This window comes from Aotus nancymaae, unplaced genomic scaffold (assembly GCF_030222135.1).
Source record: "Aotus nancymaae isolate 86718 unplaced genomic scaffold, 86718_ANA_hifiasm-v0.15.2.pri h1tg000011l, whole genome shotgun sequence".
Classification (NCBI taxonomy): domain Eukaryota; kingdom Metazoa; phylum Chordata; class Mammalia; order Primates; family Aotidae; genus Aotus; species Aotus nancymaae.
This window is the reverse complement of record NW_026988422.1, coordinates 38,842,403-38,859,653: the sequence shown is the minus strand read 5'-3', so window position 1 is coordinate 38,859,653 and position 17,251 is coordinate 38,842,403. Positions and strand designations below refer to the sequence as shown.

General features: G+C 38.6%; 1 protein-coding gene across 1 annotated transcript; it reads right to left on the bottom strand.

Annotated features, from left to right (window-relative positions):
• Positions 1 to 730: 730 nt before the first annotated feature.
• TMCO5A (transmembrane and coiled-coil domains 5A) lies at positions 731 to 16,593 on the bottom strand. The gene is given in 11 exon segments (XM_012470438.2): positions 731 to 929; positions 4,536 to 4,576; positions 8,823 to 8,880; positions 9,765 to 9,829; positions 10,273 to 10,332; positions 10,809 to 10,865; positions 13,630 to 13,701; positions 14,455 to 14,505; positions 14,894 to 15,017; positions 15,418 to 15,564; positions 16,568 to 16,593. Coding segments are annotated over 11 exon segments (900 nt in total).
• Positions 16,594 to 17,251: the final 658 nt, after the last annotated feature.

Genomic DNA, 17,251 nt, shown 5'->3' with positions numbered 1-17,251 from the left:
TTGTTTTCTGTTATAATAGGGAACCACTGAGTTCAATGTCCCACAAATGCTGCAATCTTTCTCTCCCCAGCACACAGAAATGCTCTCTACACCACGCTCGTGCTGCTGGAGGAAAGGGAAGCAGTGGTTCTGGTGATTCCAGACTGGTTTTCTTACCTCTTCAGTGTCTCTTTCAGCGATATGAAGTTAAAGCTATGTACTGTGAGTTCTTACCTGATTTTTTGTGCTTTCTTTATGTAGATAGTTGTTAAATTGGTGTTTTTGAAGGGGGAATCGTTGGTGGAGTCTTCTGCTGGTTCGCCTGGCTTATTCATAGGCTTTTTATTTTATATTTATTTGGTATAAATTACTTTAAGCTAAGGTCCCTTACAACCTATGAGTTCTAGTATAAGTAGTAAGTAATCTTCTGCATTTCAGGGATCCAGTGTGTCAGATATTTACTAGAATAATAAGTTAACTTTTCTTAGCATTTGTATAAATCCCCTAATGGTCAAATTTGTTTACTATCAGGTACTATTCAGCTGATCCATAGAGCCACATAAATCTATTTCAGAGATTTTTACTGGGAGAGGTTAATCTTGGATAGATGACGTGGAGAGAGAAGGTAGTCCAGTAGGCAAACCTTGAGGAAAAAACTGAAGCAAACCTCTTTCCTCCACAAGTTTCCTGCCTTCTTTCTACACGCTAGGATCCCACTTCCCTTCTGTTGCTCAAGGATATTTCTTCGGGATCAGTGGGGTAACATGTCCTCTGTCTCAAGTGTGAGAGATGGAAAGAAGACGCATCTGAGCTTCCACAAGATGCTCCTGCTCAGTACCCTGGGCAGTACATTCACGAGGAGATCTGGATTTATAAATCTTACATGAAAAAACATGTAGCTCAGCAGTCTGATGAAAAACAGGGTGATGAAAAACAGACAGCAAAAAATCCTACAAAGAGAAAGCCAACAAACTGTTAACCAGAGGTCAGAAAACTTGGAACAAAACCAAGTCATACCTCAATGTGTGTCTGGCTCCTTACTGATATTCAAATGTTTCCCATGGATTGTCACCCGCTTTCCTGACAACCCTTTATAGTGGCTGCTCTACTTTCCCATGTTCTGGCCTGCAGGTTATTCTCTGACCATTACCATGTTTTATTTTCTTGGTAGCATTTATCACTAAAATCATTTCATTCTCTTATTTTTGGTTTTGTTTTGGTGAGCTGTTTTTCAAAACAGTTGGATTGGTTTATAAACCTCCAGCAAGGTATAGGTTTTTGTGGAGCCATAGCTTCTCCAACACATGATATTATCAGATTTAAACACTTTTGCTGATCAAATCGGTGGAAAACAATCTCTCATTATGGCCTCAATATGGGTTTCCCTGATAACAATGATGATTAACATCTGTTCACAGGTTTATTGGTTTTATGTGTTTCTTCTTGCCCATTTATCTACAAGGTAGTTTGAGCTTTTCTTATTGATTTGTAAGAATTTGTTTTATGTTCTTGACATCAATCCTTTTCCATTGTTTGTATTGTTATATATCCTCCCAACTTTATAACTTTGACTTGCTCTAGAATGTTAAAGAAAAACAGTTCTCAATTTTAGTAGGGTCTAGTTTGTCAATCTTTTCTTTCATTAGAATCAATGCCTTCTGTGTCCTTTTAAAAAAAATTCCCTATCCCAAGATGCAAAAGATACTCATATTTTCTATTAAAAGTCTATGGCATTTAAAAATATATCTACAGATGGCTTGTTACTTCTCCTTTCAAGATAATTGCCCTCCATTGGAGTGTGGGTTGGACTTAATAACTTACTTCTGAAGAACAGAATATGGTGGAAGTCACAGTGTGTAGTATAGCTTCCTAGATTACACCATAAAAGCATTGCAGTTTCCTCCATGCTCTTTGGAGGAAGCCAGCAGTCATGCTGTGAGGACACTCAAGCAGCCCTATGGAAGGGTCTATGCAGTGAGAAACTGAGACTTTCTGTCAACTACCAGAAAAAGGTTGCTACATGTGCGAGTTAGTTACCTTAGAAACATAACTTCTAGCTGCAGCCAAACCTTCTAATCACTGCAATTTTGGTCAACATCCTAACTGCAACTTCATGACAGATACTGAGCTACAACCACTTAGCTAAGTGGATTCCTGGCCCACAGAAACTGTGAGCTAATAAATGTTTGTTCTTTGAAGTCACTAAGTTTTGGGGATAATTTATTATGTAGCATAAAAAATAATACAGAGTTTTGAAGATTTTAATTTTTTTGAAAAGCATTTACATCTTTAACGCATCTGGGCTTGCCTTTTATATTTAGTGATCCAATCTCATATAGATAACCGTTTTTTCCTGCTGTTCTTCCTTTTCCGTTTACGTGCAATCACTGTCACATACCAAAGTTTGCAATGTGCACAATTTCTGAACTCTTTGTTGCATTCTACTAGGCAGTTTTCATATTCCTGTCCCGATATCACACTATAATAATTACTATAGCATCATGGTAAGTCCTGATATCTGGAAGGGCATGTTCCCCACTCCTTGCTCTTTAAAACTGTCCAAGTTATTCTTGACTCTTTATTCTTCCATATAGAGTATATTTTAGAATTACTTTATTCGATTCCATGGAAAACTATTTGGAGAGTTAGACTGGAATTAAGTTGAATTTATTAGTCATTTGGAGGCAGTTCTTACTTTCTTGATTAATGAGTTTCTATCCAGGATTACATTGTCTTCTGTCATTCATGTTATCTGTAACATTTTGTAGTAATTTTTCATAAACCTCCCTATGGTGGTCTTGATTTTTTTTTCTTTCAACCGATGAGTTATTTAGGCCTTAAGGTGTTTTCTTTTTCTTTTTTTTTTTTTTTTTGGAGACAGAGTCTTGCTTTGTCGCCAGGCACCAGGCTGGAATGCAGTGGCACAATCTCGGCTCACTGCAACCTCCGCCTCCCGGGTTCAAGCAATTCTCCTGCCTCAGCCTCCTGAGTAGCTGGGACTTCTGGTGTGTGCCACTGTGCCCTACTAATTTTTGTATTTTTTAGTAGAGATGGGGCTTCACCATGTTGGCCAGGATGGTCTCTATCTCTTGACCTCATGATCTGCCCACCTTGGCCTCCCAAAGTGATGGGATTACAGGCAGGAGCCACTGCGCCTGGCCAGCCTTATGGCTTTAATATGATTTGTATGAGTAAAATTTTTCTACTTCTTTCGTGTATTATCCTAACCCAGCTGTTTTGGGATGTCTCTGCCCCAGGGCAAATTCACTGTTCACCCTTAACAGTCAAAAACAACTCCTTCCCCTCCACTTTTCTCAAGTTTGCTGCTATGGGTGATCTTGGTGACAGGAGCCAGTACTCATTTTAGTACGGCACCTTGGTCACAATTAGAATCAGAAGCCCTTGAAAAATCTTCTCACCACTCTCCATGAAATTTGAGGCAATATGCATGAGAGGTTCTGGGATTTCATTCCCAGGGAAAATCCTAGGAATAGCCAAGCTTTCTTGTCTCTTGAGTTAATGCCCAATGTACCAGTGCCCACAGGATGTTGAGGCAGAACAAGTGGAAAGACATTTGTAGTTTGACATGATGAGCTAGACTTGCAGGATCTCTTTTGTAAGATTCCCTCAGGATACCAACTCTCTTTAGGGAGACAGTCCTTATTCTAGAAGTCCACACAGTCATTTCCATGGTGGGCCCTGGTATTCAGAGCATAAGAGAACAAACTAGGAGTTCTACAGAAAATTCTGCTAATTGTTTCAGGAATATTGTATTTAGGAATATTGAAAGATGTAATATTTCATTTATCTGGTATGAAGGGGTATTCTCCTTAAGCAAATTTTCCAGACAATTGAAGCTGACCTTTAAGCACCAATAATTTTATGTTAACCATTTTGATGGAACTCTGTCTAAATTATATTTAATACCATTTTGAATATATGTTTCTTTATGCCTTCTTAAACAGATTATGTCGAATGTAATTTGACCTTTTCTTGAAAATGTAGGGGCTTCATGAATACCAATTTTACTTTGCTAGCACAGTGATTCCCTCAGGATGAATATCAACTCAGGTGTTTGAATCTTAAATTCTTATTCAATTTAACAAGTAGTTTTGAGCAACCATTATGTGTTGAATACTGTTAGATGCTCTTTCTCATAATTCTTGCGGTGTTACACTAGCATGTGACAGTCTTCATCTAACCTACAGAGGCTACTAGGAAACCAGATACATAAAGCTAATTCAAATTGTTAAAGGGAAAATGCAGTAAATAAGAGATTTGCCACATCTCTTTTAGATAATCAAATTCCTGTTTCTTATTATCACAAGGCTATTGATTTTAATAATGGAAAGTTGAGATTATTAATTACCTTTAAGCAAGTAAGTTGTATCATTAGGATTGAGAAATAGTCAATGATATTAGTCTGTTGACTTGACTCGTGTGTGTGTATGTGTGTGTGCATGTACGAGGTTCTAGTTTAGACTTTTCCCTCTGCCAAGATGGCTAAATAGGGATCCCAATTTTATAGGAAGTTTACTTGAAGATATTTTACTTACTTTTTACTGAATAATACTGCTGTCTTATAGGTAGGCATACCCTGGAAGAAGAAGAAAGGATATTGATAAATAAGCAATTTCTGGAGGTTATGATCATTGTCCAGTAATATTTAGTGAGCCATTAGTTAAATGTTATTTGGATAACTTTGACAAATTCTTTTTATATGCATAAGCCCATAAAATTTTCAGGCAAAAATTTAAAAATATATTTATTAGTATTATTCATCCTACCTTTTTCATATTTATATGACCAGACTAAGGCATAGAAAGGCAAAGTATGTTGCCCAAGGTCACATAGCTGGTTAGTGGCAGGACTGGGCCTGGAATCTGGATTCTCTGAGTCCACATTCTTGGCTCTCTCAACTATACTATTCCATCTTCTGCTCAGCCAGTGACCCTTAGAGAAGTTTGTAGGCTAAGAAGACTATATAAATATATCTTAAGAGATAAGTCTTAAAAGCTATAAAAATCTAAAGATGAGTGATCAAATTTGCCTTCATCCCCAGGGTGCAAGGTTGGTTCAACATATACAAATCAATAAACATAATCCATCACATAAACAGAACTAAAAACAAAAACTAGATGATTATCTCAATAGATGCAGAAAAGGCCTCTGATAAAATTCAACATTCCTTCGTGTTAAAAACTCTCAATAAACTAGATATTGAAAGAACATACCTCAAAATAATAAGAGCCACATATGACAAACCCACAGCAATATCATACTGAATGGGCAGATGCTGAAAGCATTCCCATTGAAAACTGGCACAAGACAAGGATGCCCTCTCTCACCAATGCTATTCAACATAGTATTGGAAGTTTTGGCCAGGGCATTCATTAAAGAGTAAGAAATAAAAGGTATTCAAATAGGGAAAGAGGAAGTAAAATTGTCTTTGTTTTCAGTGATGTGATCTTAAATCTGGAAAACCCCATCATCTGAGCCCAAAATCTCTTCAGCTGAAAAGCAACAAAGTCTTAGGATACAAAATCAATGTGCAAAAGTCACAGCATTCCTATAAACCAACAACAGGCAAGCAGAGAGCCAAATCATGAATGAACTCCCATTCACAACTGCTACAAAAAAACAAACAAACAAACAAACAAACAAAAACTTAAGAATTCAGCTACCAAGGGAAGCGAAAGACTCCTTCAAGGAGAACTGCAAACCACTGCTGAAAGAAATCAGAGAGGTCTCAAACTAATGGAAAAACATTCCATGTTCATGGATAGGAAAAATCAATATTGTGAAAATAGCCATACTGTCCAAAGTAATTTATAAATTCAATGCTATTCCCATTAAACTACCATTGACATTCTTCACAGAATTAGAAAAAGATTTTAAAATTCATTCGTAACCAAAAAAGAAACCTAATAGCCAAAATAATCCTAAGCAAAAAGAACAAAGCTGAAGGCATCACACTACCTGACTTCAAACTATACTAGAAGGCTACAGTAACCCAAGCAGCATGGTACTAGTACAAAAACAGACACATATACCAATGGAATAGAATAGAGAACTCAGAAATAAAACTTTTCACCTACAACCATCTGATTTTCAACAAACCTGACAAAAACAAACAATGGGGAAAGGACTCCCTACTTAATAAAAGGTGTTGGGAAAACAGGCTAGCCATATGCAGGAAATTGAAACTGGACCCCTTCCTTGCATAATATACATAAATTAACTCAAGATTAATTAAAGACTTAAATGTAAAACCTAGAACTGTAAAAACCCTAGAAGAAAATCCTGGCAATACCATGAACATAGGCAGGGGCAAAGATTTTATGATGAAAATGCCAAAAGCAATTGCAAAGAAAGCAAAAACTGACAAATGTGATCTAATTAAACAAAACAGTTTCTGCACAGAATAATAAACTATTACCAGAGTATATACACAACCTACAGAATAGGAGACAATTTTTACAAACTATGCATCTGACAAAGGTCTAATACCCAGAGTCTATAAGGAACTTAAACCAATTTATAAGAAAACAAAAACAACCCATTAAAAAGTGGGCAAAGGATGTGAACAGACACTTCTCAAAAGAAGACATACATGCAGGCAAACAACATACGAAAAAAAATTACTGATCATTAGAGAAATGCATATCAAAACCACAATGAGATATCATCTCACACCAGTCAGAATTGATATTATTAAAAGGTCAAAAAACAACAGATGTTGGTGAGGTTGCAGAAAAGAAGAATGTTTTTACACTGTTGGTGGGAGTATAAATTAGTTCAACCATTGTGGCAGACAGTGTGGCAATTCCTCAAAGACCTAGAAGCAGAAATACCATTTGACCCGGCAATGTCACTACTGGGTATATACCCAAAGGAATATAAATCATTCTATCATAGAGACACATACACACAAATATTCATTGCAGCACTTTTCACAATAGCAAAAACAGGGAATCAACCTAAGTGTCCATCAGTGATAGACTAGATAAAGAAAATGTGATACATGTACATCACGGAATACGAGGTAGACATAAAAAGGAACGAGATCATGTCCTTTGCAGGGACATGGATGGAATTGGAAGCCATTTTCCTCAGCAAACTAACACAGAAACAGAAACACAAACACTGCATGTTCTTACTTATAAGTGGGAGTTGAATGATGAGAACACATGGACACATGCGGGGGAAGAACACACACTGGGGCTTGTCAGCAGGTATGAGGTAGTGAGAGGGAGGGCATCATGAAGAAAAGCTCATAGCAAGGCTTAATACCTAGGTGATGGGGCACATCCTACACATGTACCCCTGAACTTAAAAGTGAAGAAAAAGTCTAAAGATGAGGATACATCCTGTATTTCTGTGGCATTCTTATTTCAAAATACTTTCTCAGTTATTTCATTGTCCTTTTAACTTCCTTGTGAGATAAAAAGAGGAATTATGATCACATTTTAGAGAAAGCCAGGCATGGTGGTGGGCGCCTGTAGTCCTGGCTACTTGGGAAGCTGAGGTGGGAGGAACCCAGGAGCCCATGAATTCAAGACCAGCCTGAACACCATAGTGAGATCTCATCTTCCTACCAAAAAAAAAAAAAAAAAATTAGAGCTGTGGAAATGAGGCTCACAGAATTGGAATTAGAAAGAAACTTTCAGGATTATACATTTTGTTCTATAGTTTGAGTAAGATTACATGGCATGCCAAACAGTCAGTTTCTCAGGATTCTCTCTCTAAAGTTGCTCAGACATCACTAGGTCATTGAACCATCATGAGACTCTGATGAGCTTGATGTAGGCAACTTTATTTTTTTTTCTCTGATAGATAGTTAGAAGGAATACTTTGATGAGCTGTTGGGAGAGATGTAGGACACATTGGAGATGTCAAAAACTTGGTTCTACAGAAGTGGGTCGAGTTAGTTTCAGGGATTTTGTTTACTAAGCAGAATATGCAAGCTTTGGGGCAAGAATGACTTGTTCAGAAACCTGAGAACCATGGACATGGCCTAACATATATCCAAACACTTGGATGACCCAAGCACAATGGTCACTGTTTGATATTTGCTTTTAAGGAAGAGATGAGCTCTCTTTTCTGAGAATTTATCTCGACTGTATGAGATTTCTGATGATTGTCAACCTGGACTCTAAAGCTAATATAAATTACAAAATTAAATTACAAAATTAAAGCCCACCAAAAGTTGAACTTTGACCCTTTATCCTTGCTACCAGAAGACATCAAGCAGGCTAAGAGGATTGGTGCTATGTATGAAATTGTTCTGTTTCCCTCAGATCTTTGCATATGTGCTGGTGACTTCATAATGTTAAATGTGAACAGACGATGAAATTCTGACATAAAGAAGTAGTAGCTTTCTATGTATTAACTTACAGGCCAACTCTGACTAGATGATGACAGCCGGTGGGTGCTCTATGGTGTGAGAGATTAGGGACCATGTTGAGATTTTCAGGAAACAATACTATGATTGCAGGAGATGGAAGAGGTGGTGTATGTGCCCTGTGTTGGCCTTTTTCTATAGCGCGAGCATACCCTCAATTAAGGTTGCTTCTTGCCTCCATTCAGAGTTCTCTTAGGTCTTTGGCTAGTTTTTTGAGAACCTGTTATTTGTATGGCAGAATGAGAAGAACGTAGTTTGTTCTTTAGCATCTAGTTAGTTTGTTTAGGGTTGGAATGCTCTGTAATTATAGCTAGTACTCTTCTTGTAAAATGCACATGGCAAGATTGGGTATATATTTGGTGGGTATATACAGTTTGCTGGAGACTTCTTTGAAAGGCAACGGCCCTGTGAGAAGCTGAAGAGAGAGTGGAGTGTTCACCTCATTATTTTGGCTGGTATGCTCTTTTTCCACAGAGTTCATGGTCACGAGTTTTGATCTATGAAAATAAGAGCCAGGACAGAAACTGAACAAAGTGCACTAATATATTCATACTACGGTATGGTTATTTCAAAAAAAGCTTTATATTCTAAATCTGTACTCCGTGACTTGAAGGTGTCCTTTAGGACCAAGGACCTACAAGTCCCAGGACCCTGGCCCACAGTTTGTACTTGGCCTATAGAGAGGCAATATGCAGTTTTGATCTCTTGTTCTTGATCTAAGGATTTGAAAATATTTCATATGTAGAAATACTTCTTGACTGAATTAAGATTTAACTTACAAAGAGGGTCAAGAAATGGAGGTGAGGTTTTTGGTTGGGATTTCTCACCATTTAGACTCTTGACAAACTCAGTGTATTTTGAGGAGTGATTTCCCTTTATAATTTCTAATTTTAAATATTTGTAGTTCAATAGAGTATATGGTTCTGATTTTTATAATGTGATACCTGTAGTATGAGTCTAGAGATTAGTTTCATGCCTATCCCATATGGTTGAGTTTCCATATATTTGGGGGAAGTGGGGATGGTATTAATTAAAAGGCCTTTCTGTGACATATAAGGAATACCTTACTTGTCAAAGTGACTGACCACCAACTCTTTTTAAAGTACCTGTGTCTACTCTTAATATCAACCCAAATAATAATGTGATAAAATTATGAAGGGAGAGGTGTGTCTGTAGTCTTTTAGAAGAATAGGAGAATGACTGGATTTTTTAAGTTGGTGTGATTTACCAGAGGTCAACCAGATCACTAACAGAGGGGAAAGATACGTGGGGTCAGGACTCCTTCAATTCCAAATAGAAATTGGTCTGGGAATTGTTTGCTCTGACCCAGGCTGAGATGGAGTTACTACCAAAACCAGGATGTTCCTTTGCCAAAGCTCACACTTCTCTCTCAAGGAACCGAGCCTCTAGTTCTTCTTCTATTTTCATCAATGTTTCCTGGTACTTCTTCAAAGAGAAAGAAACGAAGCTACAGTTACTACTTAGAAGCATTATAATTTTTCTAAGCATAAGCACTTATTGTTACATGGTATCATGAATGCTTGGTATTCCCACTGCCACCTTCTCTGCTTTCATAAACCCACCCCACCACTACTCTTGATCTCTCACTATGCCTCACAACTGGGTAGGTTTCTGGGCATAATTGACATTATAAAAAGCAGTGTGCATTATTAACAGCACAGAGAGTAGGAGACCAGGGCAGGAATTCCCATGTAGTCAAAGACAAACAGAGTGATATTGGTAGTGGGGTGCTGATGACCTCAAAGTCTCCCAGTAGTGCTACCTTGAAGTGCTGAAATTGTTCTAGACAGTATTTTTTGAAAATCCTGGTTCTATTTCATGCTGTAACTTAATAAACTCTTTGCTATCCCTTTACCAAGAAGCTCTACCTTTATGCAGAAGGCTTGATCTTCACAGAGCTGGGTCACAAATGCATAGTCCTTCATTACCTGGGAAATCAGAATTTGGTTGTATATATACTTCAGCAAATTGTTATAAGAACTCAAGCATACTTGTTTCCTCCTGTGTCTCAACTCCTAATTGTGGTTTTCTAACTGTTCTAAATATTATTTATTTATTTATTATTTTTGCTGTACAGATAAATGTATTTCCTTCTTTTAAGGTAAATAAGCTAAATGGGAGTTATAGGTCAAAGGGGGAATTTGCGGGCAATTGGGAGCGGAATAGATAGATACTAATATTTGTGAGATACATACTGTAGGGTGTATTCTGTAAAAAAAAAAAGTGAAAGAGAAGGTAACATCAGGGATTGTGTTTATCTTCTGTTTCTTTACCCCTCCCTAGCCTCATCATGGTCTTGGATCTGGAAGCTTAATGTAAATCACTCATTTGAGAAATAGATTGTCTGACAAAGGATCACATTTCCCTTTTTAGGGATAAGTCACATTGAAGTTCTTGCTGTTACCTTAAGCAGCTCCTTCTCTTGGCATGCGTAGGAAGCTTCCAGCTGTTGTAACTTAACCTAAAGAAAGCAAAAGAGACTGCTAACTCGGCAAGGTGAAAGCTGTGCAGGAATGGAATGCTGTCTCCAAGGTGGCCTCACGAGCTGTGAGGAGCCTCAGGGCCACAACGTCACACATCTCCTGATGGAGGAGTTAAACCACCCAGTGCCCTTTGCAGTTGCTTGGTGAACTTGGTCTTTTATACTCCCTACTTTTTAGTCTTCATCTAATGCTACCTCTAAACTTCTGTTCTTAGATTCCTACTGTTACTTAGCCATTTCTCTTAAAAGTAACCAGTTTTGAAAAACTGCACTCTTCCTTTTCCTTTTAATATAGTCAGACTCTAAGATGTTTGCTTACTCCTTTCTCCCTTCCCATATGCCTTCCTCACCCTTTTATTTCCTGCACTACTTGGCAAAAGACCATTCTATATCAGCCACTATTCTGGAGTGAAGTGTGGTGTGTCGGGGAGGATACAGTAGTAACAGGATGAACTGGCTCTCCGCCCTCACAGAGCTGGCATTCTAACAGGGAGACACTACAAATACATCAACATGATAATGGTATGTGCTGTGAAGGAAACAAAAACATTAATGTGATAGAAGATAGTAATGGTAGTGGTGATGTGAGAGGCGGTGCTAGGTGGTTGGCAGAGGCCTGTCTCATGTGATGCTGGTTGAGCTAAAGCCTAAACGATAAGTGCGAGCTAAATGGAGATCTAGAAGAAATATGTTCTCTTGGAAGGGTATGGCAAGGGCCAAGACCATGAAGTTATCACAGATTTGGCGTGTGTGAAGGAATTGTGTGGCCAGAGCATAAGGGAAATTGGTAGGTAGGAGACACGGTGTGAAAAGGTAGACAGGGGCTAGATTGTGTAGGGCCTTGTGGCTTCTAAAAGGATTTCAGTTCTTTGTTCTAATTGCAGTGAGAAGGCAGGAGAGGCTTGAAGTCTAAAGACACAATCTGATTCAGGTTTTTAGAGAATAGCCTTTTATGTGTCTGAAAAAAAGAGATGGGGTGTGAAAATAGAAGCAGGGAGACTGGTTGAAAGGTGACTTCTCTTGTCCAGGTAAGGGGTTACGGTGGCTTGTAAAAAAACAGTAGCAACAGAAGTGGTAGACAGGAAAGGATGCATCTGAGAGAGAATTTGGCGGAAGAGCAGACATGACCATTCTTCCTTCTTTTTTCAGCTCTGCTGTTCCCACTTTCATCTAGGTGCCATTATTTCACATCTAGACTCTTCTAACAGTTGCTTCACTCTTCGTTCAATTACATCCAGGACCAGTCAGCCAAGTGTGCTAAGGGATATATAGTTTCAAGCCAACGGTGTGAGTCACAAAGGGTTGAATTAGGCACCCCATTAAGCTGCTGCACTGATTCCTAGCATGTCAGAGGAACAGAAGCAGAAGAGATCCTGTACGTGTCACAGAATTAGAGCTATCACCTGACAATTCAATAAAATAGGTGGGCAAAAGAGTGGTTCAAAGGATTAAACAATACTCTGGAACTCTTTAGGGTTAACTAGCCAAATGATGGCCATTATTCTGACTAACACTAGACTCTGTTGTCTATCAGTTGACAGAGTGAACACAGCCAGACTTAAAGTGTCACCACTCAATTCTGGCTGGGCTTATTTTCTGGTAAAAAGAAATGATCTTGAAGCAAATCAGTGTTTTGACCACTGCAGTCAGATGGTACTCAGGGTTCTTTATAACCCTTCCTAATTTTGGCTCCGATTTCTTCCTGATTTCTCTCTTTCCAGATAACTAATCTGAATGAGCAGAGCCAAGCAAGCTTATTTGGTGGCTTTGGACTTCTTACTTTTGTGGTCACCAAAACTAAATTGGCCAGCAGAAGATAGGAGAGTCATTCTCCATATTTTCATTTTCTATTTCTATTTTCTATGTGTCCAGATCTTCAGAGGTTTCATACACACAACCAAGTGTGGGCTTTAGAAGGAACAGACAAGTTAGATAAGGCAAGGATGAAGATGTAATTGTAGAGAATGTGTCAAAATTTTTTTATCTGCTCTCTGAAGAAAAATGAAGTCTCCACAACACAATATGTCATTGTAGCAAAATGGCACTTGTACCCCATGAATATATACAAAAAATTTCTCCCTCTCTCTCATCAAATAGGTTGTGGCTAGCCTCAGGTTCTTAGCTGTGGAACACAATTAGAGACATGCCAAGCAGAGTATGATGTGCTTAGCAGGTAGTCGTAACATTAAATACACGAGTGACTAATTGAATCATTTTCTAGATTGGGATCCGTGACAGGGTACATAAATTGCCGAGCACTCAGTAGACATACGAAACCTAGTGCTGCCTCTGTGAATGTATACATGCGTTTCAGCAAGACTTCTAAATAATAACTTAAAATTTACGCATCTTTTTGAAGTTGGAGCCATCCAAAAAAGAAAAGAATATTTTATATACACAATTCATTTAATCTTGAAACTGAGGCTGAGAGGGAGTGATTAAATTACTCAACTTCATACACCAAATTATGCGCTGTGGCTTTAAACTAGGGACTTTAACTTCCTCAGATGTTACATATGGATTTGTGCCCTGCTCTACCTAACAGAAGAGAGAACAAATGAGACTTAAGAGTGCCATTCCTTAATAAAGGCAGAGAAGAATTCAGCACTCAGTGACCCAAGCTTAAGCTTGACATGGGGAAAAACTACTGAGAATTTGTCACAATGTTGCAATGATTTCCAACTTAACAGCTTGTTTCCTGGTTACATAGCCCAACCACATTTAGGATTGCTTTTTCATTTACCTTTATCTCTTCTGGGGCTCCATCTGGATTGCTTTGTTCACAATTGGTTATCTTTTGTTATTTCCTTGTGAGCTATAGTCTCAAATAAAAAACATATTACATTAAAACATATAGAAGACAAAGACTTTTTCTAGTGTGTGGAGGTTAGTAACTATGGCCTTGATAAAGCTTTCCAGGACGTGGTCCTTTGGTAGATATTTGGTGACCTGTGAAAACATCTTTGTTCTACCTCCATCTTCTTCTCACTAGTCTTGGCCACTGATGCTAGAGACTCAAGGCAGGAGTACTTTCTTGAACCCCCAATTCATGCTGGGTTACTCAGGGATACAGCCCTCTGCAGTAGAAGGCTACTCTCTACTCATGGGTCAGAGGGTATGGTAGTCATTGGAAGTCCACTGTATTCTGAGGAGCTGTTGAGGTATCAGAAATGCCTACATACGAAAAAGGAAATCCTTGGGGATTAAGGTAATTGTTGTTGTTGTTTAAAAAGTCTCTGTCGAAAGTAAAATTAACCTCTCACCACAAAGGTTCTAGTTAATGACTTCAAGAGTATCTGTTGGAATCCATTTTCTGGTGATAGAAGGAAGAACCCATGAGATTACTAAATATTCCATCTATTCCTTTCCCCTCATGCTTACAGAGAAAATCTGTAACATTTAGATCATGAACCTCGGCCTTGGGACAGTGGATTAGAGAGTAGTACACACTCCACGTACAGGGGTCTCTGACTCACGGGCTCTTCTGTGATCACTTCCCCCCAGCCTTGCCTCTTTGATGAATGGTGCTGTTGTGGGGACACTGGAGAACACAAGAACCCCACCTCACCTTTCGATGAAGTTCTGTTATACTGTGGACCAACGTTTCATTCTTCTTTTCCTGTGAGAGAGTAATAAGAGTGTAAGTCTGCCTCTGTATTCCATCATCTGTTGTTTTTCAGTTGATTGCTGTCCATTTCGCCCCAGCTATATTTTCCTGCAGTAACTTGACCTTATTTGCATAATGCCATGTGTGTGTTGAGATTAAATCACGTTGAAGTACGGGGATATAGAGGCCCATCTGCAGGGTTTCCCAATATTAAACATTACCAAAGAAGCCAAACACATTACCAAATATACCCCCTTCCATGCATGGACAAATTCTATCATGACTTTTGTGGTGGCTACTCTTCATGTGTAAAAAGGAGAGACAAGCTAATCTGACAATTGATGAGGGATGAAATGAGGAATGTAACCTATTAAATGGCTCTTCCCAGCTTCTTGCTTACAAGTCTGGCCGTTTCTTCCTCCAGCTCCTGCAAGGCTCTTTCCCTTTCCATCGTGGTGCTGTTCTCCTTCTCCCACTCTTCATCTTCCACCAGGTCTCCCGTCTGAGTGATCTCACTTTCCAGCCTGGACAACACAAACATTATGCTATGAGGATCCATGTTTGGCAGTTTCAGAACTGAGAAAACACAGATATCAGATACAAAGGAACTTCAGGGACATTGTACATCAATCTCAAGCAAAAACCCTTACTGAATCCATAGGATCATGATCACTTCAATATTACAAGAAGGAAGACCTGCCTGATTCCTAAGCCAAACACTCCAATGTTCTCAACTCTGTCTTTTAGGAATCTATTTGAAACTTGCTGTGCTTCAGTATTCAAGAGAAATGTCAAAGCATGAAGAAGTAACTTTTTGCCACACAAGATAGAGGTCTTAGAGCAAGCAGGAAAATTCAGGTTTTGTTTTAGTCCTCCACCCCTTCTTTGGATTGGAAACTTCCCTCATGAGACCCTAATACTCACCTCTGAATCTTATCTTCTCTCTCTCGGATTTTGAGAAGTTCCTGATTTGCTTCATCTAGTCTCTGCATATCTCTTTCAAGGTCCGTGTTCAAACTGATAATGTTTCTTTTTGATTGGGCCAATCTTAAGATTTCCATTTTCTCTGACCTATAGACTCAGTTCCCAAAATGAACAAGGGCCTGTTATCTTAATATCAATAATCATTGGGCTAAAAAGGATATCTAAAGACATAGAGTTTATTAACCTCACTCTCTCTGGGGACCTAACATTTTCATTCTTGAAAAATTGCATTTGTTTATCATGATCTACAACTGTTTCGATAATTCTCAGCTCAGTCAGCAAGGGTCTTTCCCAGGCTCTGTCCTCCAAAGTCATCAATCTAATAGTGCACCTTCACTCTGGTTCCAGGAGAAGCTTTGCTTCCTTAAATAACCCTTGTATTGGCGAGAAATCTTTCTCCTGGCAATCTTTTCTTAGATAAACTGCTCACAAAACCTGCTTAGGCAGTACACTTTTATTGAACACTTGTATCTAAGAACCTGTCACATCACTTCCGGTTAGGCCTGGCTTTCTGCAGAGCCATAAAAGGTTTCCACCAGCATGATAGGGCTTCAGTCTTTCCCTTCCTCCTCCTACCTCAATACTTCTCCCTTACTTGCCTGCTGCAAAGTTTGAAATTGGTACCATGAGAGTCATTCCATTGAGCACACACAAATAGGCTCTAGGCATAGCTTTCAAGAATATAAACATCTTTTTTGAAGTAAATTTAAATGAAATAATGGTAACTCTAGAGAGTATTTTAGAAAGAGCACATGGGACACTCTTGAGATATATATATATACATATATATATATATTTTTCTTTCTTTTCTTCTAATGTAAATTAATTCATTGATTTGTCTTTGAATTGATTAACCACAAACAGCGTCGTGAGGTACAGGGCTTTTGTTTTAGATAGGCATGAAGGATGATATTGAAAAGTTAAGTCCTATCTTGGAAGGGCTTGCTTGGATGGGGGATTTACAGTAATCACTTCAGAAGGGTATGGCATGCTTGAGGTAGGGTGCAGAGGTGGGTACGTAAACAGGAGTAGAATGGGAGAAGGAGGCAGGAAGATGAGGGAAGGGGTCAGTAGCAAACCTGCTTCACACCTTGGTCCCTGGATATGGCTTTGCATAATAATGACTACTTAATCTAGCTGACCTTTCTTGTGTCTTTCCATTGTAGATTCCCTAAAATGCCAACAGAGTTGTATCTAATGAATTGGGGAAATGGGTTCATTTACGAAGGATAGAGTAACTACTATTTATGTTTTGCTTCTATTGAAAAGTAGAAACCAAATTAACTGGTTTTCTCCCTCTAATCCCCACATTTAACCATGACAAATCTCAGCCCTTCAATTCTTCTGCCCATGATCTGATTATACCCTAGTAAAGGTACAGTCAGGATACAGGAATAATGCTGGAATATATGTCCTGTTAGTAGACATAGTCAGAGATGGCTTACCAACATAAAACCCTTTGGAAGTTTATACAAGACACTATGAATAAATAGAGGCAATAAATATTTAGGTCTCTTTTTGTTCTAGGCCAGTTGCTTTCCATAAGTCCCCATGGGTATGGATGTAGGTTTACAACTGCCCAGAAAAATAATCTCTGCTTTCTATTTTGGCTTATGCCAGAATTTCCAGGTATTAAGATTTTTAGTATTAAAGAGGGCTCAGAAAACCAAGTACAGGTCAATGATTTGGCTCTCTCTTCCCCTCAGTTTTCTTTACTCCCCTCCATTTCTTCTACAAGCTCTACCTCCCTTTGGATGTGTCTTGTCTTCCTGAT